General features: G+C 39.7%; 1 protein-coding gene across 3 annotated transcripts in view; it reads left to right on the top strand.

The window, feature by feature from the left end:
- Positions 1 to 595: 595 nt before the first annotated feature.
- gramd2aa (GRAM domain containing 2Aa) overlaps positions 596 to 20,610 on the top strand; it is a 29,124-nt gene continuing 9,109 nt past the window's right edge. The window contains exons 1-4 of one of the 3 annotated variants that reach the window (XM_079339264.1): positions 596 to 882; positions 10,183 to 10,287; positions 17,197 to 17,254; positions 19,926 to 20,265. In XM_079339264.1, the coding sequence (XP_079195390.1) occupies positions 743 to 882; positions 10,183 to 10,287; positions 17,197 to 17,254; positions 19,926 to 20,265 (643 nt within the window). In that variant the 5' untranslated portion in view covers positions 596 to 742. Of the gene's footprint in view, positions 883 to 3,254; positions 3,501 to 10,182; positions 10,288 to 17,196; positions 17,255 to 19,925; positions 20,266 to 20,610 lie in introns of those variants that run through there. The other 2 variants (XM_079339266.1, XM_079339265.1) reach the window with 2 other exon arrangements.

Here is a 20,610-nt window from a genome sequence, read left to right as displayed (position 1 = left end):
AGAGACTCGATCGCTCCGGGGCAAGACCAAGACATTTAGGGCGTAAATGCGTAGACCAAGTCCATAAATACCATGTGCAAAGAGGCATGTAACTTTCTCAGAACGTAACACGAGGAAGGTTGCAGCCGTCACCAGGAGATAAAAATCAATAAAAAGAAATGATTCCTCGTTTTGGAAAGGGGAGTTTTCCTTTGAATTGAAGAAATGAGGAAAAACAGTCGAGGTGGTCTGATCGACTTGGCAGTGTGTTCACTCCGCTGTTAACTCTCTTTATCGTTCCACCCTGAATGTACATTATGATCCAACTTTATCTATGTCTGCTGCTCGTATCAGACATCGTGGGTATTTTTAACTGCCCCTAATGCTCCCGAGCTGAGAGGCCGCTCTGTGCATTAACATAATGCAACATCAGTGACGGGGAGTGATTACGCTGGGGATGATTTTGTTGAGTGTAAATGTAAAATCTGATTATCCTCCATGCTCTGGGATCGTCAGAGGGGGGAGGTGGGCCAGAGGGAGAGAGAGAGAGGGAGAGAGAGAGAGAGAGAACGATGTTGGCTGGAGGAGAGATTCAGAGGGAAGGAGGGGTTAAGATACAAAGTGCTGAGCTGATGGCTTTTCCACACAGCAGCTGGCTGGCATCACGACAGGACGGGGCCGTGCAGAGGAAGGATACCTTAAGGACAGTTTCTCGTTTCTCCGCTCGCTGCAGGACGCTGAGGTTGACTTCCAAGAGGTGTTCATGGGATGCACTATCTACGCAGCCAGCCCTAAGGCCCTACCCGCCGACGAGGCCCCCGGCCAGGACACATACTACCAGCTGTCCCACTACCGCCTCCCTCATGGTAACTGCAGTCAGAGGATAGCAGCAAGCAAAGCCAGGTCAGTGAACATCTACACAGGAAGTACACTGCAGGGCTGGCATGCCTGTCTTTACTGACAAGGTGAATCCAGATCAAAGCAATTAAAAGTTGGATAAGAACCCTAATTCTGTCTGAACCAATCACAGCAGAGGGGATGGAGAGAGTTGGATGTGTAAGGGAGGGAGGGAAGTGTAAACTGCAATTTGAATTTCACAAATATTCAATATATAGAAATGTACAATAATAATAACACTCGCTCAACTGTACAGACATGAATTCAATATTACAGAGAAGACATTAATTGTTTGATCTAAACTCCATCTGTTTTCACCATGAAGTCCAGTTTGAGTCTGAGTGTTGCTTCTGCATATTGAATGGTTGCATGCACAACATATTCAAATAAAGAGGAATAACAAAAAAAGGAGAGAGAAGATCTCTCCCAATTAAAAAGTCCAGTCCACAACGATATAAATCCTACATGACTAAATATGCATTGTAGACGCTACGTTCATGAGTCCTAATCAGGCTTGCTCCGAATTTCAACAACAACTGCATTTGCACCTGCTTCACTCTTCCAACAAATTTGATGTAAATTTCCGCTGTAATCCCGCTCACGAACAAGCGCTCTGAAGAACATGAGCGTCCGGGTGGAGATATGACCAATAATACGACAAAGACCAAAACTGTTAAAGAACTGAATCAACGTTTTAGAATTTACTACCTGTGTGTGTCATCACATTTTTATATTTTATTAGTATTTCCCAGAGTTTACGGATCATTCTTAAAATCCACGTGGTGGTTGTTAACGACAGCAGGTAAATTGATGCCACTGAATTGTCAGAGTTCTTATAAATCTCCTTTTATGGTTCAGATTGTTATCAAGTCAAACTGTAGTTCATGAAATGTGGGATTTGGAACATGGTTTTGTGTAACAGCATGAACTTAACTGTTTCTAATGATCAGCCTCGATCAGTCCGTGACAACAGACGGACAGAAACACACTGGCAACGTCTAACTTAAAGTCCTGCCTTCAAATCTCCCTCAGCAGAGGTACAACTCAAAAAGTACTGTTCGCAAAGTATTGTTATTTACTATTATTTACAATTATTATGCAGAGTGGCTCTTTACAGTATCAGCCACATGCAAGTAACAATGCATTAAGCTTCTCTATTTTATTCTTTTATTGTTATTTCATCAAACCCTTATTGGTGTGCATTAGTCTCTTAATGAAACTACTTTTCTGTCAATCCCTCACTCAGCACTTTGAACTGCAATTGAATTTGTCTCAAAGGTTTTACATAAATAAAGTTTGATTGAATGATGCTGCAGCTGGTTAATGTCGGCTAGTCGGGCTGAGCATTTAATCGGAAATGAATCAAAAGCGACATTCAGAAACTCAAAACGACTTCATCTCTCTCATGTCGATTATTGAGATTATTTTCAAGGCGGAGTCACGTGACGACACATCCAATCAGCAACATGGAAACAATGTCCATCATTGGACACATTTTGTCTTTAGATAGGTCAAATGAAAACACTGCGTGAAAGCTGTTTGCAAGAAATGCAAGCTCTTAGTTTTCTCTTATTTTAAAGAAGTTCATTTCTACTAAAATGTGTCTTTTTAAATTCAAGTGATTCTTTGATTTCAGTTTGAAATATTCAATAAATAACCACTAAATAGTTGCTCAGATGTGCAAAAAATATCCCAGCTTTAATAGTGGAGCATATTTACTGTAGAGACCATGTCAGTGAACTATGAGGGCAAAAAAGTCAAACTAAATAATAAGTTATTTAGTTTGACTATAGTATAGTCAAACCGTCAAATAGTTAATTAATTGTAATTGAGGTCAAAAATGAAATTAATCGTGATATTGTTTTGAGGTAATATTTTCAGCCCTATGGAGTCATCTAAAGTAATTTATAGGCTTACACTTGGGCAGCTTAATCCATAATAATGAAACATCATCATTACTTCAACTTGGACAGTTAATTCTCTGAATCAGTAAATAAATGTGTACTAAGTTATTACATGTGAAGAACAGAAGCCTACTTGGACATGTTATTCCAGTGGACCATGATAATCATGGTGGTACATTTGCTTGAACAACACTTTTAAGACAGTAAACTATATCTTGTGTAAAAAAGAATAGAAACGCATATTACTATTTTAACTTTCCTCATGTCTGTTATTAGGCTACTACAGGAGACATGAAGTTAATATTCAGTAGCAAAGAACAGATTCCCTTTAAGTAATGTTCTGTCCGCATTGCAGATGTATTGCCTCATAACTAATGAGAAGTCGTGAAGTTATTCTTGGACTCCACGTGAAGAAAATAGCCTCGTTTTAATCCCCTGGCAGACGGTGTGTAAACAGCCCACACTGGGCTGGAGGTAAACTCAACCCACCGCACACAGGAGGACGCGCTCCTGAGGAGGTCACAGCTCCGTCAACACCGCGCTGCGCCGCCGCAGATTTTATCGGCTTCAGTCGGTCTGCACTTTGTTTTTATCCTCGGTGTTTCGTGACGAAATTACAAACTCTGGTGCGAAGAAAAATGCCAAGCACACAGGAGGAGTTTCGCGGGGAAACAATGCGACAACACGGCGGAGAAAGTCGCAACAGTTTGTGAGCTACAGGTAGGAGCCGTTCAATGAAACGGAAGGCTTCCGGTAAAGATGTCAAAATAAAAGATGCAGGTTAAGAATACAATTCATATGTTTTACATAGGGAAATATTGTAACTACATATTCGTATGTTTTCTAAGAATCAGTCTACTATGTACTTGGATGTTGCAAATGCTGTAGTTCTACCATTTCTGTAGGCATTTTAAATCTTTAATTTCTTGTATTTTATTTGTCTCTATCCATGAAGCATTACAAATTGGCTATAGATTGATGATTTTGGTCGATTCCAAAATTTAAAAGACACTGACGTTGTTTTGCTTTGCTTCATAGGTTTGTTCAGATAAGCTGTGCTGTAGGATTGTCAAAACACTAGAATTTTAAAACTTTATTCGGACACTATAGGTTTAACAGATATGTTTGAAAACGGCAAAACAGATGTCCTACCATCCAATATTGGGTAATTGCAGTTATTTTTTTATTCTTAAAAATTGCAATCAAACTTCTACCCACAGTCTAAATCCGTGGTTGTGAACTGGTGGGCCAGGACTTAGAGGTGGGTCGTGGAGCCATTTTCTGTGGGTCACGAATATGTGCCTGGGAGAAAAAGTGTGTAAAAAGTCAACAAAGTGCGTTTGGTTTGTTTTGTTCAGTTTTGTTTTTGTATCTGTCATGTTTTGGACCAGCTGAAGTCCAAACTGCACAATTTTTCAGGAAATAGCCTGAATTGGATTGCCCAAAAACTATCCAAAATTTGTGTTGTGATGTTTCACTAACTTGGTGGGTCCTGAGAAAACTTGAGAACCACTGGTCTAAATAACACAAAAACATTGGTAACATTTACTTACCAAATGTGGGTAAACAGTATGACACAACAATTGATTACATGAACAGTGATTGTGTTGTTTTAAAACACGTGGTAGAAAAAAGGTGTTTAATATTTGAGCGTGTGCATTTTCTCCCTCCTGGAACATATGTTTTTATGTTATTCACCCTTGTATGCTCTTTTTTTTTTTTACGAGTACTTGTCTCCATTTATTAATAAGTGGATCTGTGGATTTTATTTTGAAAAGTCATCTCTGTTTTACATGCTAAACTGCAATGACTTGACATACTATTATTGTTCCTGGTTTTGATGTGTAAAGAAAAATGTGTATAATAGTGTCTCTTTTGCATTTGAAAATATCAGGATTAAAGAGTGTTTGTAGTCATATTCATGGTTCTATCTACACACATAGACTTTTACTTTGTCCGCTACATGCTCCACAGTTTGCATAAGTCTGTAGCATTAGGCTAAAACTTATGCAAGGTGGTTTTCCACCTCACAGAAGAAGTTTATGAAAGAAAAAGGGCTTTTGTTTGGTGTCTTCATGGGACACCACAACACTATTAATTTGCATTTCCATCTGATCTCCATGAAATCTCATTTTCAGCCCATTTCACACTTAACAGTTCAAATAAATTTTGTTCTGAAGGAAGAACATTTAGAGGCTTGTTGTTTCTGAAAAGGCAGGCTTGTGTCATCAAAGGCTGTTTTGAGATGCTTGCACAATGGGAAGGTTATTTCAGGAGGTCTCAAGCAGTGCAGAGTCCAAAGGCTGTGCTTCTGCTGGACATTCAAACACTGTGTCTACTTTATACACAACAATAGGTCACAGAAATATCACAGGGGATAATGAAGAAAACCATCATGATGCCAAAAGCTATGAGTTTTTGTTTGAGAGCGGGTAATTTCTTTCTTTTTTTTGGAAATTCTTTTGGATTCATTGTGTTGAACAATCTGTTGTTTCTCTCAGTTTGAACCCACACACATGAGGAAAAAGCTCCTTTGTGTACTGCTCCTAAAACCGCAGACAACATCAATTTTCTCGAAGAATGAGACAAAACCACCTTCAACTTTTAAGAGAAATATAGCTTCTACTCCTACACACCCACTGTACACAAAGCAGAACATGTTGCTTACAAAGCTATGTGCCTGCTGTCTTACTTTGAAATGTCAATAAGGTTTGTTGGCTAGACAATCCTGTAGAGAGGAAATGTTAACAAGGAGAAAACGTTGCTTTTTTATTAGTGTTTCTTTGGCTGGTTTATTTGCAAAAAAGTTTGGCCAATTTAAAAATCATTGCGGTTCGAGATTTTGCATGCCTTATACTAATTACTCATATAGAAACTCAAAAGGGGGGCTGCACTGTCTTGCTGTGGTTAGCGCTGTCCCAGCAAGGAGGTTCCTGGTCTGATTCCCTGTTGGTCTCTCCGTGTTGAGTTTGCATTTTCTCCTCATGTGAGGGTTCTGTCCGGGTACTGCTTAATTGGTTTCTCTAAAATGCCTGTAGGTGTGAATGTGAGTGTGCCTGGTTGTCTGACTCGATATGTCAGCCCTGTAATCGACCGGCGAACAGTCCAGGGTGTTCCCCACCTCTCACTCAGTGACAGCCGCCTGCAACTCTCAACGTGAAAAGTGTGTATTGAGCAGCAGAAAAAAGGGCAAAAACAGAGATTCAAGCAGCCCAATTAAGACGGAGAGAGAGAGAGAGAGTGCAGTGATTCCTCGGCAACTATCTCCATGGCTAACAGCAACCTTAACGAGATTAGAGTTTATTGGATTGGAGGATGTCTTGTGACAGCACAAAATGTTTGTCTCCTGAGACATTGAGGACATGAAGAAGGAGAAGAGCCAGGTATCAAGTTGAAAACAGAGCAGGACGGAGGTTCAAAGGGTTAGTAAACTAAAAGAAAGTTAATTTGTAGTAATTACATATACTGCCTGCTCTGGTTCTGTGTTTACTCTTTGTTGTTTGCTTGTTTATTACGCGAAACATCGCTGCTAATGGCGTTTCAATGGGTCACGTGTGTGCATTGACTTGAAAGACGGCTGGTTTAGTATAAGGCAAATGTAAGACTTGTTTAAGCAGTGTGGTTGGACTGTTTAGATAATCTGAAGTCCAAGAAACAACTTCAAATTCCTCTTTATTTCAATAGAGTGAGGCATTTCCCATCATATAACTTTGTATCTTTAATTTTTCCATCGTGAACATAAACCCACTTCACCTTCTTCACTGGCTCCTCGCTGCAGCTCTTTCGTGCCACAGTCTACAGGACAGAGAGCAGCGAGAACACAAATCAACACACGTGATGGCCCTCTTCAAAGATTTAAGACCAACGGGCAAAACAGAAAACTTCTGCCAGAGCTCAAAGGATTGTTATGGATGAGCCATCTTTCCATTCTCTATTTAGATAGATATTGTTGCAATGGTCTTTGAAAGTTTAAGGTGGAGAGCACAGACTACTAAATGTAATAATGTGTTGGAAGAACTACCTCATACCGATGAGAGGTGTTTGAGTGTTATAGTCTCTCCACTCAAGGAACTGATCTCACATTTGTAACTTCCACTGTGGACACTTTGATACCTTAAAGCTTTAGTTAGACACAAGACTGATCTGTAAGTCAGTCAATTGTTTCTGTGGGGGAGCATAGTCAGCATTTTTTCGTTATTTTTGCTGCTTATTTCCTTTAAAAACCTGTAAGTTTGAAATCTCCAGTCTCCATTTTGCTCACCTAGCCAGCAGGAAGTATAACCAAAAAGACAGTTTGAAGTGCAGACATTATTAAACTGACAGAAGAAGTCACACGTTTTGCTTTTGCTCAGGCAAAATGTATTGTCTAGTGTTGAAGGTTTTTTTTGGTTCAGTTCCTGAAACATGAGCATGAAACATCTTGATTGTAAAATCAAGTTTTGACTTGTTGGAATAACGAGTTTACTGCAGGTAGGCTACTATACACTTCCTCATAGTTTCTCCTCATATCTCACATAAGAGGGATTATCCCAGTGCTGTTTATGTCAAGGACTACATGAACAGGGTTTGTGTGCATTCAGCTTTTTAAAGTGCAAGCAAGAATCTGGTGAGAACCAACAAGCCAATGAAAATATCTGTCATTCAACACAGTGGACACAGTGTGGTGTCAGAAATTCCCAGCAGAGTGTTTCTTCTCTTTTCCCTTCAAGACCCTGACAGACCAAGCAAGACGGCAAATAACTAGTGGCGACGAATGCCGTCTGTGGCGTCGCCTCTCATCGCCTTCTGTCTTGGCCAAAAAGTTGCTCTACAACAGGAGTTCTAGCATTAGAAAACGACACAATCATCAAATCTTTGTATATACTGTATTTTAAAGTCAATTGGTGAAATATGCAATTTTAAACCATTTTCCATTTTCAAATGTTTTTGGGAGGAATCTCGCGACCCCCCTAACATTGTCTCGCAACCACCCAGGGGGTCCCGACCCCCACTTTTGGAACCACTGCACTAGAACAATAAGAATTAAGAATAATACCTGATAAAAAATTTGAAATGGCACTGGCGTTGTCAGCCCTTGGTCTTTTAGTGGAAAAAGAAAAGAAATAGTGGAGTCGACAAATAAGGAAACACCACAGTAATCGGTGAAAGCATGGATATACTCCATGGTGTGTCAGGGCCTTTAGGGAAAGTAGCACAATAATTCCAATAATTTCCTTAAAAGAAACACAAGAAAGCATCTACAAGCAGCCTCCTTTCACCATTGGTTCTTAGTGAACAGCAAAAATGCTCCAACCCAAAACCAAACCCTTCATCTGAGACCAGATCTTCCTCCTGATTCCTTTAACATCAGGCTTCAGGTTAAAAAAACACAAGAAAAACACTCTCCTTATCTGTAACAGCAGGCCCTTCACCTCCCATTCAGCCCTCTGTGATCACTGATAACCAGTCAGATGTGAAACCTCTTAGACCAGGAAGCCACTGATGTTTGAACAGGTCAGTGACGTGAAGCTTCTGGCTAATTAGAGATAATGGAAATACATGCAGAAGCCTATTTCCATCAGCACCTGTAATTATACCTCGGCAGGTGGTAACGACTTCCTCTTTCCCAGAGGAAAATACGGAGCAGGACAGCTGGATGTTTGTGTGCATGTTAGAAAGAGAGGGAGGGGAGATGAGATGAGAGAAAGAAACATAATATATTGTTTACAGATTTTTCGTACATCAGATCAACCATTCACAATCAGCTCTTTATAACATTAGCCTAGGAAGACTGTAAACTTCGGGACTAAGATGTTTTTTTTTGGTGTAGATCATTTATCATATAAATCAACTGCATACAAATTATGATCTGTCTTTAAGAGTGTGTGAAAAAAACAAGCAATAATGTTGAAACAGTTAGCTATGAGAGAAATAACTGGATGTGTTTGATAAAAGTATTAGAGAAATGTCTGAACCTTTTGGCTATGGTGGAAAATAGCCAACTGGAAGTTAAAAGTGAAAGTAAAAACAGATAATAATTGAACATGAGTAGGTATAGTTAGCAACATTAACATCATGGATTTAGAGCTGAAATATTATGTTTAGTATGGAATACAGATGATGTTAAAAAACACTTGCAATAGTTACTGTTAGCATAAGTTAAAATAGCCTATTTGATATTTCTTAAAACTCTTAGAGTTATGTGTTAATATAGCAGGAGCAAAATCTATCTCAAGAGATGGATACATCAATAATCAATAGCTGGAATAAAATAACCAGATTGCTAAAGGGAACGCATGAGCAAAACAAAAAGTAATTGATAAACGGTTGACAATTTTTCTATGAAGTAGTATAACCAATACAAAACAAGTAGTTCAAAGTCATGGATGAACAGATAAGAGGCAACCACAGGAAGCCTTATTGGAGAAATAATCAAAATAAACCGCTGACAGTTTAAATGGTTACATAATTTATCAAAAAAGGCAGTCTGAAGGTAAATAATAACAAAGCTAAAATAAATTGTTCCAACAGTGAGCAAACAGTTAGCCCTTTGGATAATATGGTTAGCTGAATGCAAAGGAAGAACAGCTGTTGCAGTGAATTCTGAGTAGGACATCGTCATCATCCAAAATCAATGGATGTCATGTCTATTATATTGTGTGTCCTTATACATGTTGTTGGGTTTTGGGAAATATCCAGCCATACTGTGAAATACTTCTGACAATAAAGGATCTCCAGTGCGGTCCACGACAGTGCAGTGCCCCATCTGTTTTTCCATTGTAATTGTGGCTTTATTGTAGATGGAAATTGCAAGGCTTATTTCCACGCCACCGGAAGCCATTTTTATGTTATTCATTTCAAACTGTAAACCAACTCGAACAGTGACTTCACTTATATAATCCATCATGATAAAAACAAATCCTTTGTCTATTTAAGTCAAATATTTGCATCACAGTGCTTTTATTGAGTGTATATATCATATCTTTGGTTTTCTTTTTTGATTTGGGTCGATAAAACGTATTGTCAAGGAATATATGATGCTGAACATTTCCAATTGTAACGTGTATGGTGAGAATGTTTGAGTCAGCGCTCGCAGCAGTACATCAGATCAGCCATCTGCACGACCTCAAATTTGCTGTATTTCTTTGTTGGCATCTGGCTGAGTGCAGACACTGACCCCATTTACACAAGTAGACTAAGCTGAGTGGGTGATTTTAATGAAACGTAAACTAGCAGAAGCAGACTTTGAATGTTGCATCACCATTGTGTTGATTTTGGTGACAGAGTCCACTTGTTTGCCCCGTAAACTTTTAAGAGGAACATTGTGTTTGAAGTCAAACTTGGACAAAAAAAAACCAAGTGTACATGAGAGTCCAGCAGAGTGGTGCCTGCTGTTAACACAGCTTTGTGTTTGTGTGTTTAGGGCCAGGAGTATGACTGAGCAGCAGGAGCAGAGCGAAGAAACAGGCCTGATCTCAACACAGGACCTGGAACCCTCCAAGGAGGACGACACACATGGCCAATTCAGGCATGTCTCTCTCTCTCTCTCTCTCTCTCCCTCCCACCCTCCCTCTCTTAAACACATACACACAAACACAGCACACTTGCTCTCTTTCCATGCCCTTTTTTCCCTCCATGCACCATCTGTATCCTGTGCATGGTCATGGGTTATAGCCTGGGGAGATTTATTTTTACAGTGCTTATTTTGTACCTTTTCAGCCGCATTTGATGTCAGACAATGGTCAAACACATGCACACAAAGATACCACAAACACAGATTAACCAAAGGATTTCCCCCCACAAAGGCTAGGGTTAAGATGCATGTATTTGAAACATAGTGGTTGCTTTAGTTTAACTTGTAATTAAGTGTTATCATGCATGTCAGCATATTTGTTGTGCTTGGATTCACATGCACACTATACGTGCAGTGTTTGCATGTGCACACATGCATGCATGCATGCATTAATGCGTGCGTGCGTGCGTGCGTGCGTGCAGACCTATGGTGTGCATTTGTGTGCATTATATAAGAAGGATCTAAGGCAGGAGCAGTATAATCCTGGGGAATCTGTGCTGGGATAGGATTTAGCACTGAAGCATTGCTTGTGTGAGAAGACAGGGTGAAGGGGAGGGACTTAACGGTTTATGCATATGTCACTCTTGAACCTGCCGCCCTTACTAAGCAGTGTGTTTATCTTTTGTTCTTTCCCAGTAACCTACTTGTTTGAACACTCCTGGTGCTTGCTATAGTAATGGTTGTAAATATTTATTTAAAGCTGCTATTTTAAAGTAATTGCCACTATGGGAGTTAATAAACAGACAAGCATAAGATCACTGTATATTCTTCTCTCATGGAAAGTTGTGGCTGATGACTTACAAATCCAGGGCACACACCAGAGCAACATGGATATTATTTGTCAGTCCAAATTTTTGTTGTTTTACAGTCCCCATGCAGACCTGGTCAAGTATCTGGCCCTTATATCAAGCTGTGAACCACCAGACTTTATAACAGCATATTACTTCGTTGTCTGTCTGCCATTTACAGGGAGGGAAACTGCTACTAATCATTGTTATTCAGAGAATCAGACATAGGGATATGGAAGATGCTGTAAAACCAAAACTGGGCACAAGAAGAGGCAAAAAAGAAAAGTGTACTGAAAGCATTGTTCTGAATTGTTTGATTAATTGGTCAGCTCAAAGTTCCTGGTGTATGCGTTTATTTTAAAGACTATTTTTGTGGGATTTGGACACGAATGCTGCTCATAGGAAATGCGAGAAAAGCTCAATGGATGACATGCACCAAATAGCATCAGGATTGAGAGTCAAACCTGCAACCTCTGCATCGAGGACTATAGCCTTTGACCATGGTGTGCCCTCTCTGTGGTTAACTGAAATGTGTAGGCAATAGTAATGACCAAAAGAAAGAACTCACATCCATTCAGGAGTTTCAGAGCAAGAACACACAAACAGTAAACCATGACGCAAGGAAGTGCAAGCAGATAGGAGAAAAGGTTTGAAATATCCATCCTACTCCTCCAAACAACTCATGTAACTCAATGTAACTGCCCCCACACTAAGGCACAGCCGGATGTAGAAATGATTGCACTGTTAGACAAAAGTGTTAAAATAAAATAACCACTGCTAACGTTTGAGTAAAATGATCACAGACAAAAACATATCAAGTTGCCACTTAAGTTTCAGGCACACACAGTAAGAAGATGTGACCATGAAAACCCTCGGATGCTTTCACAAAAGCATATTACTTTTATCATGTGAAGAGGTTAGCCGTTCACTTTTCTTTTTAACACTAACTCGTCATTCAGCATGTGTCTGACGAAAGTCCTTCACAGTTCTGATTTCTTTGCAGTGCCCATTTTCATCATGGATACTTTAAAGGCTCATAGTCCCTCTTCTGTGTCTTCTTCTTTCACAGCACTCGCAGTCCCAATTTCTTCTTCTGCAGCTAAATTATGGAACGGGAGTCTACTGCTTCACCGGCCCACCGATGGGAGGTGTTCCCTTTCTAATTTAGGATTCAATTTAGGATTCTTTGAGCTTGTAATTAGTTTAACTATTCAGACTCACAGCCAAGGGCACTGAGATACACTTGATAGACGTGCAGGCGTCTAACACATACATGCACAAACACAGCAGGGAGCATTTGGATTTGATCACAGATGTAAGAGCTGATACACAGGTTTTGTTTCGTTTCTAAACTGAAACTGTTTAATTGAATGGAGAGATAGAAAACCATTTCCCTTTACAGCACTTACACATAATGTAATAAACAGTCCATTGAGCCTCCTGCTACCTGGAAAAACAACCTTTTTGCTTTTTACAAGGTCTGTTTTATAGAGTGTAATGCTTCTACCTCTGTAGTAGGAGCACAGATTCCATGTGGGCCTGTGAAATCATTTAAAGGACTCCAAAAATATCCAACATAAAGTGTCCTTTCGATGGAGTTAGATTTCAAAATGCCATCTCTGACAAGCGTCCATCATTTTCCAAAATCCTCCCAACATGACCCCGTGTTGAAGAGGCTTTACCTTGAACAACATGTTGAGATCTGGGAATGGGAGTTGCCTCGAGCAGCTTTCTTCAAATCAGCCACCTGGATATGGCAGCACTATTGATTAAGACCTGGATCTCATGTAAAAGACAGAGACAGATGGAGAGCGAGAGCAGGTTGGTCCCCACAGAGAAGTCTGTGTTTTTAATAATCACTCTCTTCTCTTCACCTGGGAGTGCTGAGCCACTGTGCAGGATATTTATAGTCAACGACCAGCAGGCAGAGCAGCACACATTCACTATTGTTCATAACATGGTCACAAGATTATGGGATGTGTTCTGTACGAGGGCGATTTTTATGAGGGACATGATGAACTAGCACATGTAGGACCAGCTATAATCAATTATGAAGTGGTGGGAAGATGAGACAGTGGGAAGTATTTGCTTCCAATTGACCCTAAATCTTTGCTGTTTGATTATCACTTATTAGATATCCTGTTTTCATAATTCACATTTGTTGCAATGAAAAGGATTAGGGTTAGGGTTCAGGATCTCCCAGGAAAATATGTGGTTGGTAACTTCCATGATAAATGTGTAAGTAAATCCCATTATCTAAGTTATATATCTCAGTTAAAAGTATAGTTAACTCTTCAGTAAGGTGAACACATAGGATTTGTTATTGACCGTTTCTACAACTACTGGATCATGTAAATTCAGTTTTCCATCCATAATTGTGTTTTTACTGCTTATGTGACAAAGAAAGTTATTCACAATTCTCAATGCACGGCTCAGACTGGGCCGATGTAGGTTGAACCATAACACTGATCAAAACACGATTAGGTCATATTTAGGAAATCTCTGACGGTCGTATTATCAATCAATCTTTATTAGTATTGCACCAATTCATAACAATCATTATCTCAAGGAACTTTACAATAAGCCTTGATTATTGCAATATTACAAAGCCCGGGTTTGATCCATCATGAGCGTAGCACTTAAGCAACAATTAGCACAAATTACAGTGGTAAAACAGATTGTCACTGATAATGCATAACAAATGATTAGCCTTTTAAAATGACTGGAAAAAAGCCCATATGTTACTAATCTGAATAATAATAAGCTGATAGTTAATAGTTAATCATTAGTAAGTAAGCCTATGTGAGGCATTTACCAAAATGGAGCACTGTATCAATATGTAGAAACTGCATGAATCAATTTACAAACAGCAATTTTATGAATTGTTGAGCCAGATATGTATTTTGGATATAATGTTTTTTGAATAAATCCCCTTTCAGAAAAACATAAACTTCCAGTCGAAAATTAAAGATATTATTTCATATGTAGTATTTTTACTTTTAATTTACAATTTAAAGCAAGAAAAGGTGAACTGTTGCAGGCTTGCATGATGATTGAAGGGTACATTTTTCTTCCTGCTCTTTTGAAAGCTGTTGCATGATGTGAAATGTGGGTCATGTCACTTTAAGTGTCTAAAGGATAACCAGCAGGAGATCTGGCAGCACTGTCATGGCTGCACTGCTCTGCTGTAAACAACAGCCACATCATGCTCTTACACAAGTTTATGCTCCCGCCACCCACACACACACTCTTATATACACATGCACAGACACAGACACACTTAAACAAACATGCACATAGCAGGCAGCGATAACATCTGTCAGCCAACATTGCTCTCTGACATTTGAACTCTGTCTGGGTCTTTTGGTCTTTTCCAACATAAGTTGCGATCTCTCACTCATGCTTTGAATTAAAGGGTAGGTTGACAAAAGAGTCATAAAATGATTAAGGAGAGGTTTTTTAATCTATGCTACTTTGTACTTCCACTCTCCACATACAATCGAGTAGTTTGACTGCCCTACTGTATGGGACAGCGAGACTCATAAAATTAGAGCGTAAACTTAAACTTTAGGAAAACCAGCCATAGTAAATGTGATTTTGAAAGTTTTCAAGCCGATAAATCTGGTCTGTTTTAACGTGAACATGAGATGACTCAAATATTCTGAGACACCATTAGGGAGAGGAACAAAGTGCACCATTGCCTTTTTCTGCAATTCTTATACAACTCATCCACAGGCTTAAGCTTGTGAAAGACTGTAAGCATGCTTAATGCAAAGTGCCAGCATATAGATGTGAAGACAGGTACAACATCAACACATTTGGTATTTTACCAACACATAAATACTGCAAAATATGTGTCTTCATGGTGAGGAATGATAACGTTTTTGAAAGTGAAAATGATGATGAGTTAAATAATTACCTAGCTATATAAGGGACATCTAAGGATATAACATTAAAAATGTGTTTGGATAACTTTCTATGCAGTAAAAATAAATCAGGGAATATGTGATAATATTTTTTCACAATGATGCCAATGAGAAATGCATCCTTTTTGTAGACTACAGTCAAAGGTTTTGTCTCTGTATGAGAGGAAAGCAGATTCAGAGGACAGATGTCACACTAGAGGAGAGTGTCTCATCAGAGCTGGGACACTGACAGTCCTCCTGCTGTTGATGCAACAGCTGGGGTTGTTTTTCTTTATGTAACAACACCTTCCTCTATATGAGTAAAGGGCACTGTTCAAGGTGAATACAAATGTGGAGCTGCTCGCCTATGATGCTGAATCATGGCAGAGCCAGGTAAGGGGGAAAAGACAGAAAGATGTATTTTACTGGTTAAAAGTGAAGGTTTAAGTGGAAAAAATACACATTTATGATCTCTCTCTCTCTCTCTCTATATATATATATATATATATATATATATATAGTGTAGGCTATGTGTATATATGTAATGTAATTACTAACATGTGCTTATAGCAATGCTAGCAGGAATGTACTGTTAGCAAGTTAGCAATAATAATTTAGGACAACTAAGTTGAGCAATAAACATATAATTTATTTTAAAAGCTGATGGTCTTTTGGGAAATTTAGAATAAAACAAAAGCAGTATTTGTATTGTGGGTTTAAAACAATGTTTGGAAGCTTTTAAACATAATGTACTGTTATAATATTATCTATTTTATAATATTATCATAAATATTCACATAGAGAATGCACTATTAACCGAAGCTAAAGCTGCATGTCCCAGGTATAAAGTTAATCGATTATTAACGTTACGTAGAAACTCAATTTTTTGCTTTCGTCACAAAAAGCTATACTTCTTAATCCTTATAAGCAGATAGTTTATTCTCTTTATTCTCCTGAGATCTTGTAGTTCTCATGTGATCTTGTAGTTCTCCTGTGATGTGTGTACAGCTGCTTCTGGCTGCACTCCGCTGCGCTCACGCTCCAAAAACTGAAACCGTGGCACTGACGGAATACATAAGCACAAACTATGTGGAAATAAGCAGTTAGGGTTAAGTGTCCTGCCCGAGGAAACGTCTGACAGGAGCTTCAGGAGCTGGCAATCAAACCCTCGACCTTCCAGTTAGGAGATGACTTACTATACCACTGAACCACAGCTCTGTTTTAAGTTTCATTTGCCACATGAGAAAACATTTTTTCAGCTAATGACTTTAATATATATTTTCTTTTCTCCGTCAGACACCAGACAGTTTAAAAAAATCAAACCTCGCTAACATTTTTTACTCGATGCCTCTGTTTCTGTGGCTCATGAATGAGATCTTCTAAAGAATTACAAAATCCATCAGAGTCAACGTGGAGCAGCACTTGAGTTTTGAGCCTGAATTTTATCAGCATATCCTTGAGCAGGAGTCCTTTCATATCAGCGCTGTGTTACATCTTGCTCAGCATGCTGTCAATCACCTACAGTAATACTCGAGGAAAGAAACGTGAAAAAAAGGAAGCCGACATTTCTTCCTCTTTGAAGCATCTTAACTGGCACATCAGTTTATTTCAATGACATTTTCCTTAAAGGGCTGATTATAGTGTATTGAATCTGCTGGGAGGTTCTGTCTGCATTACGAATAGATATAAGTATCATGCTGTGACATCTGCTTCACTGCTCAGACTATAAGTGACTTGTATGTTTTCCTAAGTGTGAGTATATTTCGACTACAAAAAGAAAAACATGGACAATTCCTTGGCATGGTCACTATTTGTGTTTAAACAACTCATTATTTATCTTTGTCTCGCTGCAGTTATGCACACACTAATGATTAACTCTTTGTGTGGAAGCTTTGACCCAGATGCGATTTTCATGCACTGTGCACTTATACAATAATATAATACATTCTGTACACACACACATATGAGCTGAATGCTGTTTGTCATGAAGCCTTCAGGACAGATGGACGGATTCATCTGCTTCAATGTGTCTGAATGGTTTTATTGAAGTATTTTTTGTTGATAGTTGTACATAATATTGCATTAACAAGTTGACTGGGATATTCTGCATGAACTTGACTTATTGAGCGATATCCTTTTTTGTTCTAAGTGTATTTTTGCATTGATTGCAGGTTTCACTTGATTGAAGATCTGTCCTATGAAGATGTGAAGAAATGTTACCGCGGCTCGGTGAGTCTCTCTTCAGCCTAATTGTTTCAGTGTCTGTGATTGGAATATGTTTTATGAGACTTACAGGAGCAATATGTAACTCTGACACCAAGCTTTAAAAATAAGTACTGCAGACCACTTCAAAAAATTGGACAGAGCCGTCTCCCACCAACCGCTCTTCCCCAGAGTCGATGTGCGTGTGTCCCATTCAATGGTGGAAGAACAGGGAGGGGAGGACCCAAGTGCAGAAATATTTATTAAACAAAAAGACAAAATAAAATTTACTTCAAATAAATCCAAAACGTTCCGAAAAAACCAAGTCAAGCAAAAACAAAGAAAATCCAAAAACGAGGAGCAGAGCGACAAGCCACTACAAAAGACAAACGGACGACCATAGACAATGAACCAACAAGAGACTCAGGGAAAACGCAGAGACTAAATAGACATGGGGTAATCAGACGCAGGTGAGACTAACGAGACAGGTGAGGACAATCAGGGTAATCAGACAGGAGGGAAACACAAGGAACAAAGAACACAAGTACAAAGTAAAACTCAACACTAACAACACAACCAAAACCAGATATACAAAATAAAACATGAAACACCAAAGACTAGACTTAAAACACAAGACATGAGGGGCGCCGGTGGCGCAGCGGCAGCTGGCGAGGCTTTGCTCCTCGCGCGGGCGGCCCGGGTTCGCGTCTCTCCCGCATGTCTCTCCCTGCTCTCTCCCTGTTTCCGACTCTATCCACCTTCCTCTCTCTATCAATAAAGGCAATAAAGGCCAAAAATAAATCTTAAAAAAAAAAAAAACACAAGACAGGAAATAAACTAACAGGCAACATAGGAGGACACAGGGAAACAGACTCAAGACTAAAGTAAACACAAGACTATGAAACATTAAAGCACAACAAGGGAAACAATCAACACTAGGAAACAAACAGAACACTAAGGACAGAAAGAAAACTAAAACAAGATGAAACAGAACCAAACCATGACAGCATGCGGGTTGTCATGTTGCTAGAATGTGTTATAACTATAACTGATTCTCATACTCGTACCTTGTACACCGTGGGATGTCCAAAACGGTCATGTTGGGGCATGGGGATGCCTTAGAACCGCCTACCTTCTCTGGTCCAATCAAATACAGACCGGACTTACGGACCGAATTTAGGAGGAGGACATAGTGGCTGCTGCGTTGTTGTCAGAGAAGCCAACTCTTCAACCTAGCACGTTTCTTTAACGTGTGATGACATAGTGAGGTCATGTTAGGATTCAATTCAGGAGACATTTTACATATTGCTCCTTGAACTAAATAAATCAGCATTCTCTATTCCATCATGAAGGGAATGTTTATTTTGTGATTCATTGAAATTTCAAACTTCAACCATTATGCCAAAATTTGATTTCAAAATGTTGCATAAAAGATTTATGACATTTTAGAAATCATATAAAGAGTTGACAAGAAGCCGTAATAAGTAATTATCAGAAGCTGCCATTGTTAATTTGTGAACAAGTCAACTCCATTCTTTCTATGATTTTAAACTCGACACACAAAACCAAAAGATGATGATGTTATTGACAGCTAAGCTACATGATTAAATGTGTAATATGGACGGCCCGTTTTTCCAAACTGAGGAATATATAATAGATCGATGCAGGTGTGTTATCCCCTGTGCTACGTTTGAACACATTCAGAATGGACAGTATTAATTATAACTTGTCACTATGTTCTGAATCACAAAGCAAACATGAATTTCAACAAGTTTAATTTTGAGAATCATAAGTTAATGTTAAGCTGTCAAATGGTTGAAAAAAAAAGCAACTATTTTGCAGTTTAGCAACAGTAGACAGGCTGTAGTCCTGCTCGTGCTCTCCAACTATATTCAGCCTTTTATGTGCAACACACAGGAACAATATCAAGCTCAAGAATGTATTGTACGATATGGGCTACTGAATTAAGTCACCAGTAAAAACACAGTTTAAAGTATCGACATTTCGATACTCCTGATAACAAGAGATGCTCGAGCTTGAGCTAATAATAGAGAGACACTAACAGAAGCAGCAGACAACAGCAACCTGTGCAGATGCACGTGGAAGGATGATCAATGAGATACAAAGACAGGACAGAAAAATAGGGAGAGATGGTCTGATGACAGGGTTGCTGGAGGTGCGCTTGAGCGTTGAGCTGTAGAAATAAATGACACTGCTTCTGCGTTCAGCGAGAAAAGCTGAAGATTTTCTCTGGAAAGTGAGTCTAACACTGCAGTCAGGACGGCAAGAGAGAGAGGAACTGTTCCATAGAGCGAGGGAGAGGCAGAGAGAGAGGGTTGAGGCGTACCTGTGTGTGTGCGTGTTTCAGCTCAGAATGATTGTGTGTGTGTGTGTGTGTGTGTGTGTGTGTGTGTGTGGAGGAGGGAGCAGAAGAGGGAGGGTGTCAGCTGAGTGCTGCTCAGTGGAGAGTCACTGGAGGTGTATTTCAGGCATAGAAAGAGAGCCTTGTAGTTTCTGAGAGGGAGCTCTGGCTGTAAACTGAGGCGATGCTGCTTAAGCTCTGTAGTAGTGTGTGTGTGTGTGTGTGTGTGTGTGTGTGTGTGTGTGTTTATGTGTAGGTGTAGGCATTAGAGCCAGCTGTGTGTTTGGAGACTAGAGGTACAGATAGTCCTTTTACTGACCGGCGACAGGGGAACAGTGTGTGTCTTGCAGCAGCTTGCTCCAGGCCTTGGATGTGCGCGAGTGTGTGTGTGTGTACGGTGCCAACGTGCTGAGCCTGGTGCAGAGCTCGCGTCCTCTGAGGGAGAGGGTGGTGTCTGCGGCGAGCGGAGTCGGAGTGGCCGCTGGTGGTGGTGGTGGTGGCGGTGGCGGCGGAGTTGGCGGTGGGGCCGGTGCTGTTGGTGCCGTGCAGACGGGCCGGTCCGCCAAGGAGCTGCTCATGACTCTGCCCTGTCCCTCTGCACAGACTGTCAGCAAGTACAACTCGCAGTACCACAAACTGTTCCAGTGTGTGCCCAAGGATGAGATCCTCATGAAAGGTACAGTGTGTTTTATCAAGAGGAAAACAGTGTTATGACTTATTCTGAGGATACGCTGTAACAGCTTCAGATCCTTCATTTGTCTAATGTGTATTTATTCCTGCTTCTTTAGATTCTACTGGTCTTACACTGGCCTTTTGTTTTAAGAATACCCATTTTTAGCAAACACAAGTAAAGTGTTTCCTGTAAAGCTGACTGTTTTTATATTCATGGTAAATATCTGTCCTGGCTCTGTGTCCATCTTTGATTCTTCCTGCTTCAGTTCTGATATCTGCTTAATCTCAAAACGCCCCTGCTGTGTCTCAACCTTTGTTTGCACATTCGACCTGCTTTACTCTACGCTTT

This window comes from Symphodus melops (assembly GCF_947650265.1).
Source record: "Symphodus melops genome assembly, chromosome: 3".
NCBI classification, from domain to species: domain Eukaryota; kingdom Metazoa; phylum Chordata; class Actinopteri; order Labriformes; family Labridae; genus Symphodus; species Symphodus melops.
This window is presented reverse-complemented; position numbering and strand designations above follow the sequence as displayed.